Source organism: Hemicordylus capensis, chromosome 2 (genome assembly GCF_027244095.1).
Source record: "Hemicordylus capensis ecotype Gifberg chromosome 2, rHemCap1.1.pri, whole genome shotgun sequence".
NCBI classification, from domain to species: Eukaryota; Metazoa; Chordata; class Lepidosauria; order Squamata; family Cordylidae; genus Hemicordylus; species Hemicordylus capensis.
The window spans coordinates 412,445,074-412,463,756 of NC_069658.1; the positions used below are offsets into that span (position 1 = coordinate 412,445,074).

The following is an 18,683-nucleotide window of genomic DNA, read 5'->3' on the forward strand; positions in this document are numbered from 1 at the left end:
GTGACTGATGTGGTATAGGGCAAAAAGATCCAGAATGAGTAAACAAATGAACCCAGTAAATGAATGAGTGACAAATGATCCCAATTACTGTTTAGAAATGGAAGGAAATCCTTCATATGGACAGCTAAACATCTCCCCTCTTAAAACTCAGTGTGCTGTGGCTGTATTCCTCTTCCAGAGGAGATGAATAGGTGGGGTGGGGCAGATTCCAAGACAGCTATCATAGAGTCAGTGAGCTTAATTATCCAAATTCGCGTGTATCGAATGCTGCCTGTTATACTGCCTGTGTGGCATTTCACAGTCGGCAGCCTGCTCATACATTTTTCATTGCTCTTCCCTGCATTAATTTGTGGGTTATTTTTTATAACCTCTTTAGCTCGTAGCTTGTCAGAATATGTTTCCACACACAGTGGCTTTGGAAAGCTGATTATGGTAATAGCCTAAAATTTTCCAGCAGAAATTTCAAAACACTAAAGAAAAGCAAGTGGAAGGTGCATTGCTTCCATGATGGAATGCTCTCTTTTTTGTTATTTATTTATTTATGTATTTATTTATTTGTTCCATTTATATACCACCCTTCCTAAAGTGGCTCAGGGTGGTTTACACTAAAATTAAAAGAATACATAACAATTAAAATAAAAAACCAATTAAAAGCAGATTAAAATCACAGTCAAAAACCAATTAAAGGCAGACTAAAATTACAATTAAAATTAAATTTCATTAAAAGCCAGGCTAAAAATATGGGTCTTTAAAGCTCTCCTGAAGGCCTCTGAGGAAGATAATCCTCTTATATCTACGGGGAGTGTGTTCCACAACCTAGGGCTGACAACTGAGAAGGCTCTATCCCATGTCGCCACCAGATGAACTGGTGGCACTCAAAGACGGACCTCTCTTGATGATCTCATTGAGTGGTGGGGATCCTGTAGAGAAAGGCATGTTCTCAGGTAACCTGGACCTAAGCCATTCAGGACTTTAAAGGTAATACCCAGCACTTTGTACTTTGCTCGGAAACGTATTGACAGCCAGTGCAACTGATTGTGAGCCCTTTGGAGACAGGAATCCATCTTATTTATTAATTATTTCTCTGTGCAAACTGCCCTGAGCCATTTTTGGAAGGGCAATATAGAAATCAAATAAATAAATAAATAAGTAACAACAGCCATAATGTGGTCTCTCCAGGATAGCCCAGAGACCAATCTGGCTGCCTCATCTTGGACTAACTGAAGTTTCCGAACTACGTACAGAGGCAGCCCTACATAGATCACAGTGCAGTAGTCCACCGTGGAGGTTACAAGTTGGTGTACCACTGTTTTCAGGCCATTCTCCTCAAGAAATGGGAGAACTTGTCAAGTCAATTGCATCATGGCCACAGCCTCAGCCTGAGGTACAAAGGTGAGACCTGGGTCCAAGAACACTCCCAAACGACAAACGTGTTCTTCCTGCAGAAGTGTAACCTCATCCAGAACAGGAAGTTCTATCCCATATTGCAGATTATGACCCCCAACAATGACCAACTCCGTCTTGCTTGGATTCAACTTCAGTTTATTATCCAGCCTATTACTGCCTGTAAGCAGACATTTAAGAGGCTAAGGCCATTTTCTGATATTAATGATAAGGAGAAAGATATTTGGGTGTCATCAGCATATTGATAACACCCACCACCAAATCCCCTGATGACTTCACCCAGCTGTTTCACGTAGATGTTAAAATGCATTGGTGACAGAATGGAGTCCTGAGAGCAGGGGCGCACTAAAGTGACATGGGTGCCTGGACTGCCCAGCTGCGAGGCCCTCCCCCATGCACGAGGCCCTCCAAAATGTCCTTTGGGGGGCCCACCCTGCCAAAGCTCTGGGGGTTTTTTTGTTTAAAAACTCCTACCACGGCCAAGGGGTGGCTGTGGGGGGGAGCAGAGCAGTCCTTCTCCCCGCCTCCCCTGGCAGCAGTGGGGTGTGAGGAGGAACGACACTGAGCCCATCCGTTTGGGCCAGTGTCTTGAAGCAACTGTGAGGCGCGCCTGCACAGTTGAGATTGTCACAATGATCTCTAAACTGTGCAGGTGTGCCTCACATCCAATTTGGACAATTGGCAAGCCAACTTATCCAATTTAATCTCACAAGAGGAATTGCTGGACACCCCCACAACTGGCCCTGTAGAAATATTGGAGTCCAGATCAGCCCAAAGTGAGAGATTTTATCTTCAAAGCTCATTGAATACATTACAGTGAGACGTTGTTTCCGGAAACAGATTTGAAACAGAAGGGGATTGAGTTAAACCACTAACAATCAGGAACAGCTCTGCTGGACGAGAACTTACAATTTATTTATTTATTTATCCAAACTTCTATACCACCCAATCTTTCATCTCCTTCACACAGAAGAAAATCTCTTACCAGTTATCTGGGGTCTGTCCATCCCAAGACAACACATTCATCAAAATACAGGCAAAGCTTGTTATACGCAGAACTACTATTAACACTTTTGCTTATCCACTGGTGTCAGAAACCTGACTTCCTTATCCACAGTTATGAAAGGGCTAGTACCTACATATCTGCAGTTTCTAGAAAGCAGGAGGTGACCGCAGAGGTCATTTCCAGGCACCCTTTTGTCCGCAGGAGCCATTTTGTGGTTCATTTCATCAAAATAATTTTAAAAATTGGAAAAAATCTGTGACTTTGGGGGGTCTTTGGGGGACCATTTGGGACTTTGGGGAGGCATTGTTGGATGCCAGGAGAACCGCTGAGACCCGCACTTTATTTGGACTGTTTGTGATTTGGGGGCAATTTTGGGTTGGTTGGTTGGTTTGTTTAGTCTGGAAACCTAACTGCTGCGTTCCCATAGACTCAATGCCTCATTATCCATGGTTTCGTTACCCACGGTAATCTGCAGGAACGGAACCCCCGTGTATAATCAGGTCCACCTGTACAATAATAATGTAGAGATTCCCTTTATAATTATTACAGGAGTCCATTTTTGTAAGGAGAAGGCAATTTATAATAATCTGTCATGGTTTTTGTTTTTCTCTCTTTCTGTCTCCCAGGTATTGTCCGTGCCTCCAGCGTATTTCCTATCCTAAGCACAATATTATTGTTACTGGGAGGGCTCTGTATTGGAGCTGGGAGGATTTACAGCAGCAAGAACAACATTATCCTCAGTGCTGGGATTCTTTTTGTTGCAGCAGGTATTTATTGATTTGCTTATTTTGATGGTCAGGTTGACATCCCGCCGTTTGATTTCTTTTTCAAAAGCCCACAGAGCTGCTTTCAAAAATAAGAATGGTGCTTTAAAACAATCACTTTAATATAAAACAAAACCACTGGTTTACATTTTGTGCAGTGCCCAACCGATCCAACAGGGCCGGGGCACATACGCTGGTTCTGTGTACCTCCAAAGCCCATTCATGCTGCTAACAAATTCATAAAGGGGCACTGTGTCTACTAAGAATTGCATCCTTGCTGTAGCAATGCTTCTCCCATTGGGAATGATGGGGAGATCATCACTACAATGATGAGTCATTCTTAGTAATAATGGAGCCTCTCTGCATTCACTAGCAGTGTAGATAGGCAGGGTGCTGCGTAGCATAAACCAATGACAATATTCAAACAAGCAGAAGCAGTTCAGAAACAGGTAGATTGTCCTCTTGTATTTGATTTTTGGGGGGTGGGGGAGTTTCCTCTCTAATGTTTAAACTAGTGAACAGTGTGTGGCAGCCTAGTGAACAGCCAGTCTTACAGGATACATGTATTTGTTCCATTTCCTTTCTTTAATCTTGTCTGCCACACATAGTGAGCAGCTTGCCACACTTTTTCCACGACCCCCTAAGAAATATTTGTATATTCCATCTAGCCTGTCCTTCCATCTTGTTTTTAAATTTAAATGTTAATGTTTTCTTACCAGACTGCAGGTAATAAATATAATCCATTACCAGCTCTAAAGCACCCAGAGTCCTGGAGGTATGGAGGCCTGATCTAGTTAGCAAGGTGGGACATTTTAGAAGCAGACAATATCTCTTTCTCTCTTCTTTGGATGAGCATACTGGAGCCACTCCAAGGCATGAAGGGCCTAGAGACCATGTGGCTGGTGCCTTTTTGAACTGTTTCAACTGGCCTGGGCAAAGGACTTTTGGAACTTGCAATGCCTAAAGTTCCACTGGATAACTCCATTTTAGCCCAGAAGTGAAGAAATGTCGTGCTGCCAAAGTTCATACTTCCTTGGTTCAATAAACTAATCTGAGTGCCTAACCTACTCTGCAGTACAATGTGGATGGTTAAAGGGCTGCCGGCACTGCTGCAAGGCTAAAAAGGTTTTCTTTTCTTTTCTGTGCTACTGCAGAGCCAGGCTGTTCCATTCCTACTAAGCATTGTGCAATCACAATTGTGATATTTCCATTCTTCCCAATGGAAGTAGCATCACAACTGAAATTGTGCAGCACTTAGTAGGAATGGAACAGCCCGACTACACGGAAGGGTGGACATGTATTTTAAGGCCTCACAGCAGCATGTGCAGCTCTGTAACCATACACATTGCACTGCCAAGTATGTGTGCCAGTCAGGGGTGTAACTATAATAGGGCAAGGGGAGACAGTTGTCTGGGGGCCCACTGCCTCGGGGGCCCCAAAGGCAAGTCACATGACCGATTCCTCCAGCCACGCACCCACCTGGGCTTCCTTCAGTTGTATTCATCCTCCAAAATTGATGTGAGTTTTAAGACCTGGAGCTACCAGAACAGCTTGACTTTCTCTAGTACCATTAAATTACCTGCATTGTCCACAATTACAAAACCTTTTTTAAAAATTATTTAGGATGATGTTCTATTGTGGCATATATATATATGTGTGTGTGTGTGTGTTTTGTTACCACTATTCATTTTATATATATATATATATGCTTTTTGTTACCACTATTCAGCCTCATTTAAGATTTCTTCACTTTACTTCAAGAGCTGAGCTTCAGTGAGGGGGGCGGCATTTTAAAAATCTGTCTCTGGGCCCACTACAACCTTGCTAGGCCCCTGGTACCAGTGACTCATAATGCTCACCTTAAATACAAGGCAAGCATTGTGACTCCCACCCCGAAATCGTCTCCAGCTCCAATTTGCCCACCACTAGAACTGCAATTGCCTAAATAGTCCTTTGTATTGGTGCTTCTTGTGCTACATATTCTGCTTCTTCTCTATTCTAAGATACTTCTGTTCCATACGAATTTTATATCCATGTTTTGCACAAGAGGCTGCTTAGAATGCTTGGTTATTTATTTATTTATTTATTTATTTATTTATTTATTTATTTATTTATTTTGTTAAATTTATATACCGCCCTTCATTAAAACAATTCAAAGGCGGTTTACAGCAAAATTTAAAAACAATATTGTAAAAAGACACAATTAAAATATTAAGCTAAAAATATAAAACAGATCTGATTAAAACATTTAAAACACAGAATAAAAAACCATACAAAATACAAAAAGGAGCAGCCAAGACAATCATATAAAAGCCTAGGTAAAAAGCCAGGTCATATAGGAGGTGCCCAACAACTCCGCTTATGTGATTTGACTGGATCGGTTTCAGTTTGTGACTCCTGAGGTTGTGGACAAGCTGCTTGGGGAGGTGAGGCCTACCACTTGTTCTCTTGACCCTTGTCCAACATGGCTTGTTCGATCTAGTAGGGAGGTTGTTGTACAGCCTGGTGGAAAACATAAATGCTTCTCTGGGGGAGGGCAGGATGCCTCCTTGTCTTAAGGAGGCAATCATTAGACCTCTTCTAAAGAAGCCTACAATAGATCCCTCAGAGTTGAGCAATTATAGGCCTGTTTCCAACCTCCCATGGTTGGACAAGGTAATTGAGAGGGTAGTAGCCTCTCAACTCCAGGTGGTCCTGGAGCAAACAGATTATCTAGACCCATTTCAAACTGGTTTTCGGGCAGGCTATGGGGTGGAGACTGCTTTGGTCGGCCTGATGGATGATCTCCAATTGGAAATTGACAGAGGAAGTGTGACTCTGTTGGTCCTTTTGGATCTCTTGGCGGCTTTCAATACTATCGACCATAGTATCCTTCTGGAACGTCTGAGGGTGTTGGGGGTGGAAGGCACTGTTTTACAGTGGTTCCGCTCCTACCTCTCAGATAGATTCCAGATGGTGTCGATTGGAGACTGTTGCTCTTCAAAATCTGAGCTTAAGTATGGTGTCCCTCAAGGCTCCGTACTTTCTCCAATGCTTTTTAACAACTACATGAAACCACTGGGAGAGTTCATCAGGGAATTTGGAGCTGGGTGTTACCAGTATGCTGATGACATCGAGATCTGCTTCTGCATGTCAACTTCTTCAGGAGCTGGCATATCCCCTCTAAATGCCTGCCTGGAAGCAGTAATGGGCTGGATGAGGGAGAATAAATTGAAGCTAAATCCAGTCAGAACTCTAGACACGATTTTGATCTGCCTGTTCTAGAGGGGGTCACACTTCTCCAAAAGGAACAGATTCACAGTCTGGGAGTACTTCTGGATCCACATCTCTCCCTGGTTTCTCAGGTTGAGGTGGTAGCCAGGGGGGCTTTTTATCAACTCCGGCTGATACGCCAGCTGTGCCTGTTTCTTGAGATCAATGACCTCAAAACAGTGGTACATCTGTTGGTAACCTCCAGACTTGACTTCTGTAATGCGCTCTACGAGGGGCTGCCTTTGTATGTAGTCCGGAAACTTCAGTTGGTTCAGAATGCAGCAGCCAGGTTGGTCTCTGGGTCATCTCGGAGAGACCACATCACTCCTTTACTGATGGAGCTACACTGGCTGCCAGTAGGTTTCCGGACAAAATACAAAGTGCTAGTTATAAAGCTTTAAACGGCTTAGGGCCTGGGTATCTAAGAGAGTGTCTTCTTCACTACAAGCCCCACCACCCATTGATGTCATCTGAGGAGGTCCATCTCCAGTTACTGCCAACTCGTTTGGTGGCTACACAGAGATGGTCCTTCTCGGTCGCTGCCCCGAGATTGTGGAATGTGCTCTCTGCTGAGATACGATCCTCCCCATCTCTGGCAATTTTCAAAAAACACCTGAAAACCCATCTTTTCACCCAACCTTTCTCAGCTTCCTAAATTTTGGGGTTTTAATCTCTGGTTTATTTTTAAATTGTTTTTAAGTTTTTTGTATATGTTTTTAACTTGTTATGCTATTGTTAACTGCCCAGAGATGAAAGTTTGGGGCGGTGTACAAATCTGATAAATAAATTAAATTAAATTAAATTAAATTAAATTAATAAATAAGTAAGTAAATATACTTCTTTGAAAGGACTTTATGCTCAGATTAGGAATTTGAATCTAGAATTTGACTGAAGCAGACAGGACGATCTGGGACTTCAAACCAGTACTTTCCCATGGCTTGTGTTTCATTTGGAGTGCCAGTAAATTCTCCGGTGGTGGCAGCTACTACTTCTTGCTAACCAATTCAGCTGCTGAATGAACTTGAACTGGTAGTTTTACTCACAACCAAATTCACCCAGGAGTATAAAAGCAATAACAGCAAAGAGAGAGAAGTACTAGTTTCTCACCTCTTTACTCTTATTCCTAAACAGGGAATTAAATCCAAGTCCCCATTCAGCTCTCTATCCATTACACCACTCGAGTTGTCATGTATAATATTTTAGCCAGTAAAGGCTCCTTGAAGAAAATACAGAATGGCAGGAGAGGGTTGTCTGCAGTTGCCACTGATTCACCTAGTGGCTACGCAGGAACAAGCCTTCTCTTTTGCTACCTCAAGACTCTGGAATGCACTTCCTGCTAAAATGAGCCTCCCCATCTCTGACAACTTTTAAAAAGTCTCTAAAGACTTATTTTTTCACCCAATTTTTTTAACTAGACTGTAGTTTTAAATTGTTTTAAGGTTTTTATTTTTAATTTGTTTTATGTTGTTGTAAACCACCCAAAGATGTGGACACCCAAAGATGTGGACAGACTTTTCTATATATCCAAATCAGTTCAACAATACTTAGGTCTTACATTAGATGTAAGTGGCACCACTTACCAGTTAGGTCCTGGATGCCACTTAGGATCAAGTCCAAGGTTAGGTTCCATGACCAACTGTACAGGAACTTAAGAAGCTCCCTTATACCAAGTCAGATGACCCTCTATCTAGCTTAGTATTGTCTACACTGAATGGCATTGGCTGTCCAGGTTTGAGGGGAATTGAATCTGGGACCTTCTGCAAGCCAGCAGATACACTACCACTGAGCTACAGCCCTACCCCCTAAGGGGAATATCTCATAGCAGGCAATGCTCACATGTAGTCACCCATCCAAATGAAAAACTAAGTGCACCTGCTTAGCAAAGGGGACAATTCATGCTTGCTGCTGTTATGTTTTCAAAGGCTCTTCAGATGGCAGAAAGTAGCACTGCGGCATGTAGCCCAGGGTGTCAAACGGATATGGGTTGGAGAGCCAAGCTCCCCTTTCAACAGATGCCCAAAACTTAACTGAAAAGTGCAACTTTTTAAGCAGCAGTATAATCAGTGGTTCATTTCTGAAAATACTGTCAGCCATCCAATCCCAATGAGCCCTTCCATCTCTTGCCTCCCCAAATCCCTTCACCAGCATCACTGCTGCACCCAGTAACTCGCTGTCCCCCTTCCTATGCCAATGTGCTGGCTTCAGGTCTTAACTCCTGTCTCTTAAGTGCCTTTTGCATTGCAATGTTATTTCACACCCCAAAGCAGCTCCCAAAGTTTTCCAACTAGTGCAGCTCCAGCACTCACATGGATGGGACCTAGCACGCCTGTCTGACGGGGGAATCCCCCAGGCACTGTCCTCATTGTGTGGTGCTTTTGTGGAATATCTGGAGGGTGGGAAAACAAGTCCTGGCACCTGCTGATCTGTGCTGCCAGGAGCAGCACGGATCGTTTGGGTGCACAGCTCATGGGCCGAAGACACGAAAATCGAATGTCTGGGGGAAGGTAGATAGATTGAACCCTGCTTTCCCCCTTGCCTGCCTTCCCCACCCTGGAATTGATCATGTGAATGACCTCAATATCTTTTTAAAAATGTATTTTTCTTCAGATGTATTGTTTTGTATTTTTATGCAAATTCAATCCCATGCAATTAATTAAGATTTCTTTCATCAGGCCTAAAATGCAGCTGTAGCAGAAATGCAAGATATTGGAATAAGCGCTCATTGTCTTTTAGGACTGTATACAAAAGACAGCCAGTTATGAAGTATGGACTGTTTGTTGCCTTCATGATCAAAGGCAATGAACAATTATTGGAGGAAAGCCTCTTCCCCTCCAATGGAGAGAATTAGCTCAGAGAACATCTGATAATTTTTGTATTTTTAATTAAGATTTTTCTTTTTATACTAATGAGTTTTCACTCTATATAATTACAATTTTGAAAATGCAGTGGAAACCCTGCCCACTAATCTCAGATGTGTGTGGGTTCTTGTTACTCATTGCTAAAGAACAACCTGTCTAGACATGCTCAGTGTTCCTTATTGGACACTGAACACTGGCATGTAAAACTCATTATGGTTCTGAACCCTGATACGGCATGGATAAAATTTCCAAATTCAACTGGCAAAGTACCACACACTGGTCTGGTGCACACAATCGTTTGAATCTAGGTTTAATGTGGGTTACTGACATTAATGTGACTGTGCGACCCAAGCCAAGGTGGTTTATGGGCTGAGATGAATCTGAGATTTCCACCTTGGCAGGGGTTCACACAATCATGCTAATGTCAGTAACCCACATTACAGGGGTGGAGCTGTAATTGTGCACACGGGTTCCAAGTGCCTTTGGGGCCGCCGCACTTACCATGATGGACACCAGGCGGCAGCCCCTGGGTGCCCCCTTTCTCCCTGCCACACGCATGGTGGTGGCGGCCTCCCTGAGGGAGCAGCCGGCCACTCAGTGACTACTGCTGCCGCCATGCACAGCAGGGAGAGAAGGGGCACCCAGGGTGCACAGTAGAAAGAGAAGGGGTGCTGCTGGCAGGTGCCACGGCAGGGTGTGTGTACTGCCTCCTGGTGGGGGGGCAGCCCAAACACGGGCTGCCTACGCCCTCCTTACACTACTGCCACATAAAAGATAGATTTGCATGATTGTGTGAACCAGGTCACTTTCTAACTATTGATATCTAGCAGTTAGAACAAAGTTCAAGCCATCAAGCCTAAAATGTAGCAGGTTCTTTTTGTTAGTCTTGTGAGTATGAATTTAGCCTCAGGAACAAGCTGCCCAAAATTATTTCTGTATGAGATTCCCTGTCAAAGAGAAGGGAAATGCTAGCACCTCACTGCACTGAAAGCCCTCAAAAGCACTAATGGAGCTGTGACTGATGAGAGAAATCAGGATTACATTCAACAGCCTTAAAAGTCACAGGCATAAATCACTTCCCAATCACTTTCTAGAGAGCTATTTGTAGAAGTGACCTCAGTCTCCAGAACAGATGGGGAAATCTTGTGTCAGTCCAACAGGCATGCCAGACCCAAAAGACCATCTGTTGGGCATTACTGGAGGAGGTTCCATAACAGAAGCAGAAAGCCCCAACAGTCAGAACACTGACTGAGTTTCCTGCTGTTGCTACAGAACTCCATTGGAGTTCCAACATGCCTGTCAGACTTGCCCTGCCCTACCATCTCCTCCTCTCCCTCTTTTACCTGGGACCAATAGGGGTCAGGCTGCACAGCATTACCTTCACTCCATATGGAATATTTTTTTATTTATTTAAAATATTTATAACCCCACCCCCCAATACACTTCTGCTTGTGGAGACTCACAACATTTATAAATGGAATACATGTGAAACATTCAGCATCTCTAAAAAAAACCAAACCCTACAAACCTCACAATCCCCTGCGTTACTTGGGCACTTAAAAATAAATTTAAAGGCAAAACCCTCCACCTGCTAAATAGAAGCCATGGAAGGCGAGCAAGCTGGCTGAGTGCTCTGTACAGAATGAAGAGGGCATTGTGCAACCTGTCTCCTGGCCCCCACGGGTTCCTGGTACAGGAGGGGGTCAGAGATAAGCAGGAAAGGGTGGGGCGTATAACAGAAATGTTGGATTTCTGACCAGCCCCCACCAAATACCAACATAACAATAGTTGGGAGGGGCCATGGCATCCAATCTAAATCTTTTTTTGGTCACTCATTGCACACATGCAGCTTCTTCTTCATTAGAATGTGTGTGCGTTTATTCCAGCCAATGGGCTGTACGTATTTATTTCTTTATTGCATTTCTATACCACCTAGTATATGACATTGCTTCTGGCATTGAAGTGATTGAGGAAGCCCTTGCATGAGCAGGAGTTCCATGATGACCAACACTCACGCCCCGCACGTAAGGAACTGCTGACATTTAGGACAATTATCAATTAATTACTGTTGAACACAACAAAGGTTGAACCACACTTCCAGGCCCCCCATCTCTCAAAGGCAAGGACCTAAAGATACCTAGCCCTTTGCTTTCCAATTATTCAAAGGTGTTGGAGAAAATAGAAGGTACATCCGAGGAGATGACCAATCATATGTATCATTTATATTGTATAAAAGTTACTAGCTTACATAATGCACATCATTATGGCCTTAGAACACTGTGCCACGAGGCTGCTGCAGACTCTTAAGCATTCTTAAGCAGCCCCAACGCTGTTAAGAATGGGTGGTTGAGCAAGCAGTGCTACCACAGTTTCCCCCATTCACCATTTTCCGTGCTTGTGCAGGTGCCTGTTCTTAACAGCATCGGGGCTGCCTTACGAGTCTGCGGCATCATGTAAGCCACCAACCATTCCCCTCCCACCCCCACCTGCTCTAACAATACCATTGTTATTATTTTCAGTGTGTTCCCAAGGGATCGGGAATTTGAATGCAGGCCTTGTAACACTACCCTTTGCTTTAACAAGGAGACCACAACCCCTACTCATTATGAGAGAGCCTGGAAATTAAAACAGAACCACTTATGCTAGCATTGACCCTAAATATCAAGGTGTTTATTATTCTAGGAACATGTGAGAGAGAGAGAGAGAGAGAGAGAGAGAGAGAGAGAGAGAGAGAGAGAGTTAAAGCACAGGGCCTTTTACAAACATTGCGTGGGTGTACAAGCTTCTCCTCCAATTGCTGGGGGCTTGAGAATGCTCCCTGGATAATTATGTAACTCCTGGCTCCCTAACAGCAGTTACTGACACACATTAAAGAAAAGATGTTATTTCTCATCTCCGACAAGGTGCCTGCGCATCTGGGCTTGGTATTCCCCTGTGTGTGTGGTTTTCCTCAACACACTTTGCAACTGGAGCAGATGGCTCCCTATTTTATCAGACAATATGATTGTGTCTTTCACAACAGATTTGCTTCACGTGGTGGGGGTGGGCAGCTCCATTCAGCTTTGTGTTTTGCTCTGAAGCATCTCTTATGGCTGGTTGCAAAGCTTCTACTGTGTAACCCCTTCTAGAGGCCATGTTTCTACCTGACCTTCACCATGCCATTCTTTCACAAAAAGCAAGGATAAATAGGATGTAGCCCTTGCACTATAGGTAGAGAAACCAAGCAGCTGAGCATTTCCCTTGGAAGACCTTTTAGAAATACCGGCTCCATTCATCCGCTTCAAGCAAGTAACATCTTCTCTCAGGAAAACTTTATAAGGCGTGATTAATGTCTGACATCCTCTGACACTGATTTGGCTGAGCCACTGTGATGGTTCCAGATCTTTCGTTGCTCAGAGAATGAAGCGGTTTTTAGTACTACTTCTGTGAAGGAAGAGGAAAGTGTCAGTTTGAACAAGACTCAGGCCCCAGGGACAGCATTAATTTTGTGGGGCAGGCTGAAGACTGGGAAGAGGTTTCAAGAGATAAGGAAGCTAAGGGATAGAGAGCCCATAGACAAGGTGGATAAAGGGATGGTACAGACTGAGGGGCAATAGCTTGAGAATCGGGAACTGAAGGGAGAGGAAGTGGAAGGAGAGGAAGTGGAAGAAGAGAAACTTGGAGGAAAAGGACAGCGGAGTTAGGGAACTGAGGGAAAGGAGGGCTAATGAGCAGGAATCATGGAAGATAATGGAAGTCACTTGAGCCTGGGAGCAAAGCAGGCCAGCAAAATGAAGGGAAGGATGAGGCTAAATCTAGTCTATATTTTGAAGAGTTTGTGTGAAATAAAGTCATCCTTCCCAATGACTTACAGATACCAAATTTTGCATACACAAACCTGCCACTGAAATTAGCTGAATACACTACGTTTTACACTGGAATGTGATTGGTGAAATTTAAATAATTTGAGGGGGTAGTTTTTAGAATAAATTCTGAATATCTTACTTCCCAATTAACTACAGATACCAAGTTTTGTATGAATAATCCTACCACTTAAATTAGCTGAATTCACTACTTTTTACACTGGAATATGCTTGGGAAATGTTTTTGGTTTGGTGTTGGGGGGGGGTGTATTTTTAAAAATGCAAATTCTGAATTAATCATTCTACAGTAAGTTAGCTGTTATTGTTCTCAACAGATTTTGAAACTCAATAATCAGATCAACAATTCCAAAACAATATAATGCCCAAGAAAAGCAGAAGATCTTTCTCAGTTTCTAATAATAATAATAAACATTATTTGTTAGCTGCCACATAACAAATTGTTCTCTGGGCGGCTCACAACAGAGGATTAATACATACAGTAACGCATTAAATTATAGCAGACAAAAAGGTGAAAATAAAATACAAAATACAGTACAAAGCAGCATTAAAAACTCATTTTAAAATTAGTTAAAAATCAGATAGAATCTGAAAAGCCTAATTTAAAATCCAAAATTAAAGGCCTGGGTGAACAAAAAGGTCTAAAAGAACAAAGTGATGGAACCAGGCAAACCTCATTGGGGAGGCTATTCCATAAACAGGGTGCAACCACTGAAAAGGCCCTCTCCCTGGTAGCCACCATCCTCACCTCATTTGGCAGGGACACCTGGAGGAAGGCCTCCAAAGAATATCTTAAGGTACAGGTAGGGACAAATGGGACAAAGCGCTCTCTCAGGGAACCTGGTCCCAAGCCATTTAGGGCTTAAAAGGTTAAAACCCGCACTTTGAATTGGGCCTGGAAATAGACTGGGAGCCAGTGCAGCTGGCAAAGTACTAGCGTAATATGATCGAAATGTCCAGTCCCAGTTAATAATCTTGCAGCCCTATTTTGTACCAGCTGTAGTTTCTGCACTATTTTCAAAGGCAGCCCCACATACAATGCATTGTAGTAATCTGAGCAAGAGGTTACCAGTACTGGGGAGCCAGTACAAATTACCAGGGCCTGCCAGTCCAGAAGGGGGCCCGGGCCAAGGTGGTGTGTATTCACACTCCCTGCTCTGGGAAAGGAGGCGATATTTTAGCTGTTCCAGGCCCATCTGTTGCCTTCACAGACTGGCCATTAACTTGCTGCCTCCACCAGCCTCGCTAAGGAGTCATTGGGCTCCTGCCTCGGCCAGCCCTCCTCCTATTCTAGCCCCATCCTTGGCTGGGCTGGCTTTATATAGTCTCTGATATAGGCAAGTCCCGTGAGACCTCTGTTTCTCGCGACACTTCACTCCATGGCCTCGCGAGAGTTGCCCTGGTTCTCACAAGACTACGTTGTTTGGGCCCAACGCAGTCTCACGGTGAATGCGGTGTGCGGAGGGAGGAGGGAGCAGAGAAAGGGAGCAAGAGCAACTGACTGCTGCTGCTTCTTGCCTACCACACAGAACTGGGCAGACAAAGGGGGAGCTAGAGGGAGGCTGTGTGGGAGCACCGCAGCCTCAAGGTCACAAGCTCCCTTCCCCAGCAGAGGGGAGAAAGACAAGATGTGCCTGGGAGGGAAGCCGCCCTCTCACTGTCCACTCCCCGCCCTCCCCTTCTCCTCTCCTCCATCCCGCTCTCCTTGACTGCGGTGCCTTGCATCACGCCTACCGCTTCCCAGCCCCTCAGCTTCCCAACCCCTTTCCCACCCTTCCTGTCCCTATTGATGTGCCGTGGGGCGGAGGATCTCTTTTTAACCGGGGCCTGAACCAGCTCTTGGCGGTCCTGCTGTGGCCAAGCTATCTCTGTCCAGGTAAGGTCACAGTTGGTGTATCAGCCAAAGCTGATAAAAAGCGCTCCAAGCCACAGAGGCCACTTGAGCCTCTAGTGACTGTGCTGCATCTATGAGCATCTCCAGACTGCAAACCTGGTCTAATTTACTAGGCTTCAGTTTTCCATATATGGTCATTATACAACAACATGAGTAATGTTTGAAGTTGAAATCCTACACTTTTCAAATTGTTCTTTTACTTCCCTTTTGCAAGCACATTCATAAAAAATGCTATGACATATTCAATTTCTTGAACTTTCCTAGAAGCGCAATCTTTGCCCGATCAACGGTGGGCCTCACCTACTTTTCCCCCCTATGTTCGTTGGAATTAATCAGCCAGTTCCTTTACCCTGGGGTTCAAGTTTTATATATAATCCTTCACATGTTCCTTGTTGTACTGTGGACGATAAAATTTCAGTTGTGAACATAATCTATTTTCAGAGCTTGTAATGTGAACATAGTGATTGCAAGAGAGTACAATGATATTAGGGACTCAAAGTTGTAGTGACTGGTTATGTCACCTAAACTGTGAAGCTTGTTGGTTTTAGCACTGGAGTCAATCCAGAAGACTCCCTATTATGGCAGAAGACTCAGCCTAGAACAACTGTGGGGGCTATCTCAGCCAATCTGGATACTTCTCCATCTAAAAGGAAGAGGCCTTATAGTTTAGTCAGGATATCTGTCATGCAACTGATGGCCATTCTTACATTGCTTGCTTTCCTGTGTCAGATCATATTTTACCTTAGTCTAGAAATGGTGATTTCTTATTAATTTTGTTATAAAGCTGTTCTCCTAAATGGACTGTTTTTCCCCTTCTTTCCAGGACTAAGTAACATTATAGGAATTATTGTCTACATATCAAGCAATGCGGGTGATCCTAGTGATAAGCGGGATGAGGACAAAAAGAATCAATACAATTATGGCTGGTCTTTTTATTTCGGAGCATTGTCTTTCATTGTGGCTGAAACGGTTGGAGTTCTAGCAGTGAACATTTATATTGAAAAAAACAAAGAACTGAGGTTTAAGACCAGGAGGGAATTCCTTAAGACTTCTTCCTCTTCTCCTTATGCCAGGATGCCAAGCTATAGATATAGAAGGAGGAGGTCCAGATCAAGTTCTCGGTCCACAGAGCCTTCTCCATCCAGAGATGTTTCTCCAGTTGGCATGAAAATGGCAGGTTCTATTCCCATGAATGAAATCTCCATGTACACGCTCTCCAGGGAGCCCTTGAAAGTCACCACAGCCGCAAGTTATAACATGGAACAAGATGCTGGTTTTCTTCAAGTCCACAATTTCCTTCAGAAGGAATTCAAAGAAGGACTTCACATCAACATGGTCAATAGGAGAACAACCCCTGTTTGAATGGATTGCTTGATTCCCTTAAACAACCAAGCAAACAAAGCAAAATCCAGATCTTTTATACATGAAAAGGTGTATTTTGAAAATGCTCTTGCACACCTCAAATAAACATCACATGAAGAGATTGCAAATAGACACTGAAATCTTGAAATGACCTGAAGATACAGAACTATACATTTGTAGCTGATTTTTATAAGCTTTCAGAATTTGTTTAATTAAAATTCTCAATGTCACACACAAATTTAAAATCAGCAGCTCCTCTCCCAGCACTTTTGTAGTATGTATAGCATTATTTGTTAAATGGAAAGCATTTTAGCTCCAGTAGATTTTAAAACAAACTTAAATGTAGGCTTTTTTCTAGGTTGCTGCCCCCGGTAGAAGCAAACGGTGACCCACGACCAATCACAAATGCTGCCCAGTGGTCCTATTTCCTTTGAGCTGAGAAAAGAGAGAGTGGATTTTTTTTCCTCAGAAGCAACCTCTTCTTAAAGAAAAAGGCCAACTATCTGAAACCAGCACAAACTGTGGAACTGTAGCATATCATCTGACACTGGACTGTTCAGATTTGGCAGGACACTGACAGGGATACAGATGAGACAAAGGTCATTTGGATCAGGATTCTGCTATTGAGCCTTGAACACACTGGGGGTGGGGGGCAGAATTAGTCTGGGTTCTTAATTAAGCCAGTTATCTCCATACAAAAACCCCTCTTAAGAGCAATGCAAGTAGGATTCGCCTCAAAAGAGCTGCTAAGGTGAACATTACACTCTCCCCCTTCCCTGCCCACCGGACTGTTCAGTGTCCTTTGGATTTTGTATAACCTTTTGGTCTACACGCACTTGAGTAAATACTATTTTTAAATGAAGAATCTCTTTTTAAAAATACTGCACATCACCCAACTCATCCATTAATGCAGATGAGTCCCCTCCTCCAAAACAAGGGAAGGGAAAACCTTACTTCCAAACTCAAAAACAAAAAATTGGAGGAGAGTAGACATTGATGCTGCTACATACCTAGCCCTCAGCCGAGCTTCACAAACATTCTTCAGTAACAGGCCTGCGGGCTGCTTCACACAACTTCTAGAAAGTAAGTAGGAGGGAACTGGAGGTTCCCAGCAAGCATGCATTCCCAGCAGAGGCGTAACTAGGGGAAACGGCGCCCAGGGCAAGCACTGAAATAAATTGCGCCCCCGCCTCTGAAATTGTGCCCCCCCCCGGCGGCGAGCCCTGAAAACTCCAGCCGCTGCCGCCGCCGGCCTCCCCCTGCCCCCCCGCCCCGTCCCCCCTGCTGCCCTTCGCTGGTGGGGTGGGTGAACCGCGGGTGGGGTGAGTGAGCAGGGGCCAGGGGTCCTACCGTCCTCCTTCCACCCCGCAGCGGCGGGCGGCAGCTATGACTGGAGTGTTCAGGGCTCGCTGTCTCCCTACGGGGGTTGCCCATGCCGCCGCGACCAGGGGTCCTCCTTCCACCCCGCAGCGGCGGGCAGCGGCTACTACTGGAGTGTTCAGGGCTCGCCGTCTCCCTATGGGGTCACCCATGCGACCAGAGGCCAGGGGTCCTCCTTCCACCCCAGCAGGCGGCGGCGGCGGGCAGCGGCTACGACTGGAGCGACGCCGAGGCCTGCCGTCCGACCCGGCGTCGCTTCTCAACTGCGCCGCACGCCTGCACAGTTCAATCTATTGAACTGTGCAGGCGCGCAGTGCAGTTTAGAAGCAACGCCGGGTCGCATGGCAGGCCTCGGTGTTGCTCCAGTCGTAGCTGCTGCCTGCCGCTGCCTGCTGGGGTGGAAGGAGGACGGCGGGGGGCAGCAGCTACAACTGGAGCGATGCCGAGGCCTGCCGTCCGGCCTGCCGTCACTTCTCAACTGCGCTGCACGCCTGTGCAGTTCAATAGATTGAACTGCGCAGGCGCGCGGCGCAGTTGAGAAGCAACAGCGGGCCGGACGGCAGGCCTTGGCGTCGTTCCAGTCATAGCCGTCGCCCCCCGCCACCTGCCTGGCCCCTGGTCGCGGCGGCATGGGCGACCCCGTAGGGAGACAGCGAGCCCTGAACACTCCCGTCGTCTCCGTAGGGACACACGAGCGCGGCGGGAAAGGAAGGGGATTGGTGGGGGCACTTTTTGGCGCCCCCTACCAAGTGGCACCCAGGGCACGTGCCCTGCCTGCCCCCCCTATCGTTACGCCCCTGACTCCCAGCACAAGCTGGTATTTCCTCCCCTTTCTGTGATGTCTGAATCTGCCAGTCTCAGGTGGGGAATGTCGGGTTCCTCTGCTACCCAACATTCACCCAG

At 45.1% G+C, this 18,683-nt stretch overlaps 1 protein-coding gene across 1 annotated transcript in view; it reads left to right on the forward strand.

The window, feature by feature from the left end:
* Window positions 1–17,934, forward strand: part of CACNG4 (calcium voltage-gated channel auxiliary subunit gamma 4) — a 147,072-nt gene extending 129,138 nt beyond the window's left edge. Inside the window, exons 3-4 of the mRNA XM_053299121.1 lie at window positions 3,037–3,177; window positions 15,862–17,934. Coding sequence (XP_053155096.1) covers window positions 3,037–3,177; window positions 15,862–16,400 — 680 coding nt within the window. The 3' untranslated portion in view covers window positions 16,401–17,934. The remainder of the gene's footprint in view (window positions 1–3,036; window positions 3,178–15,861) is intronic.
* The last annotated feature ends 749 nt before the right edge of the window (window positions 17,935–18,683 follow it).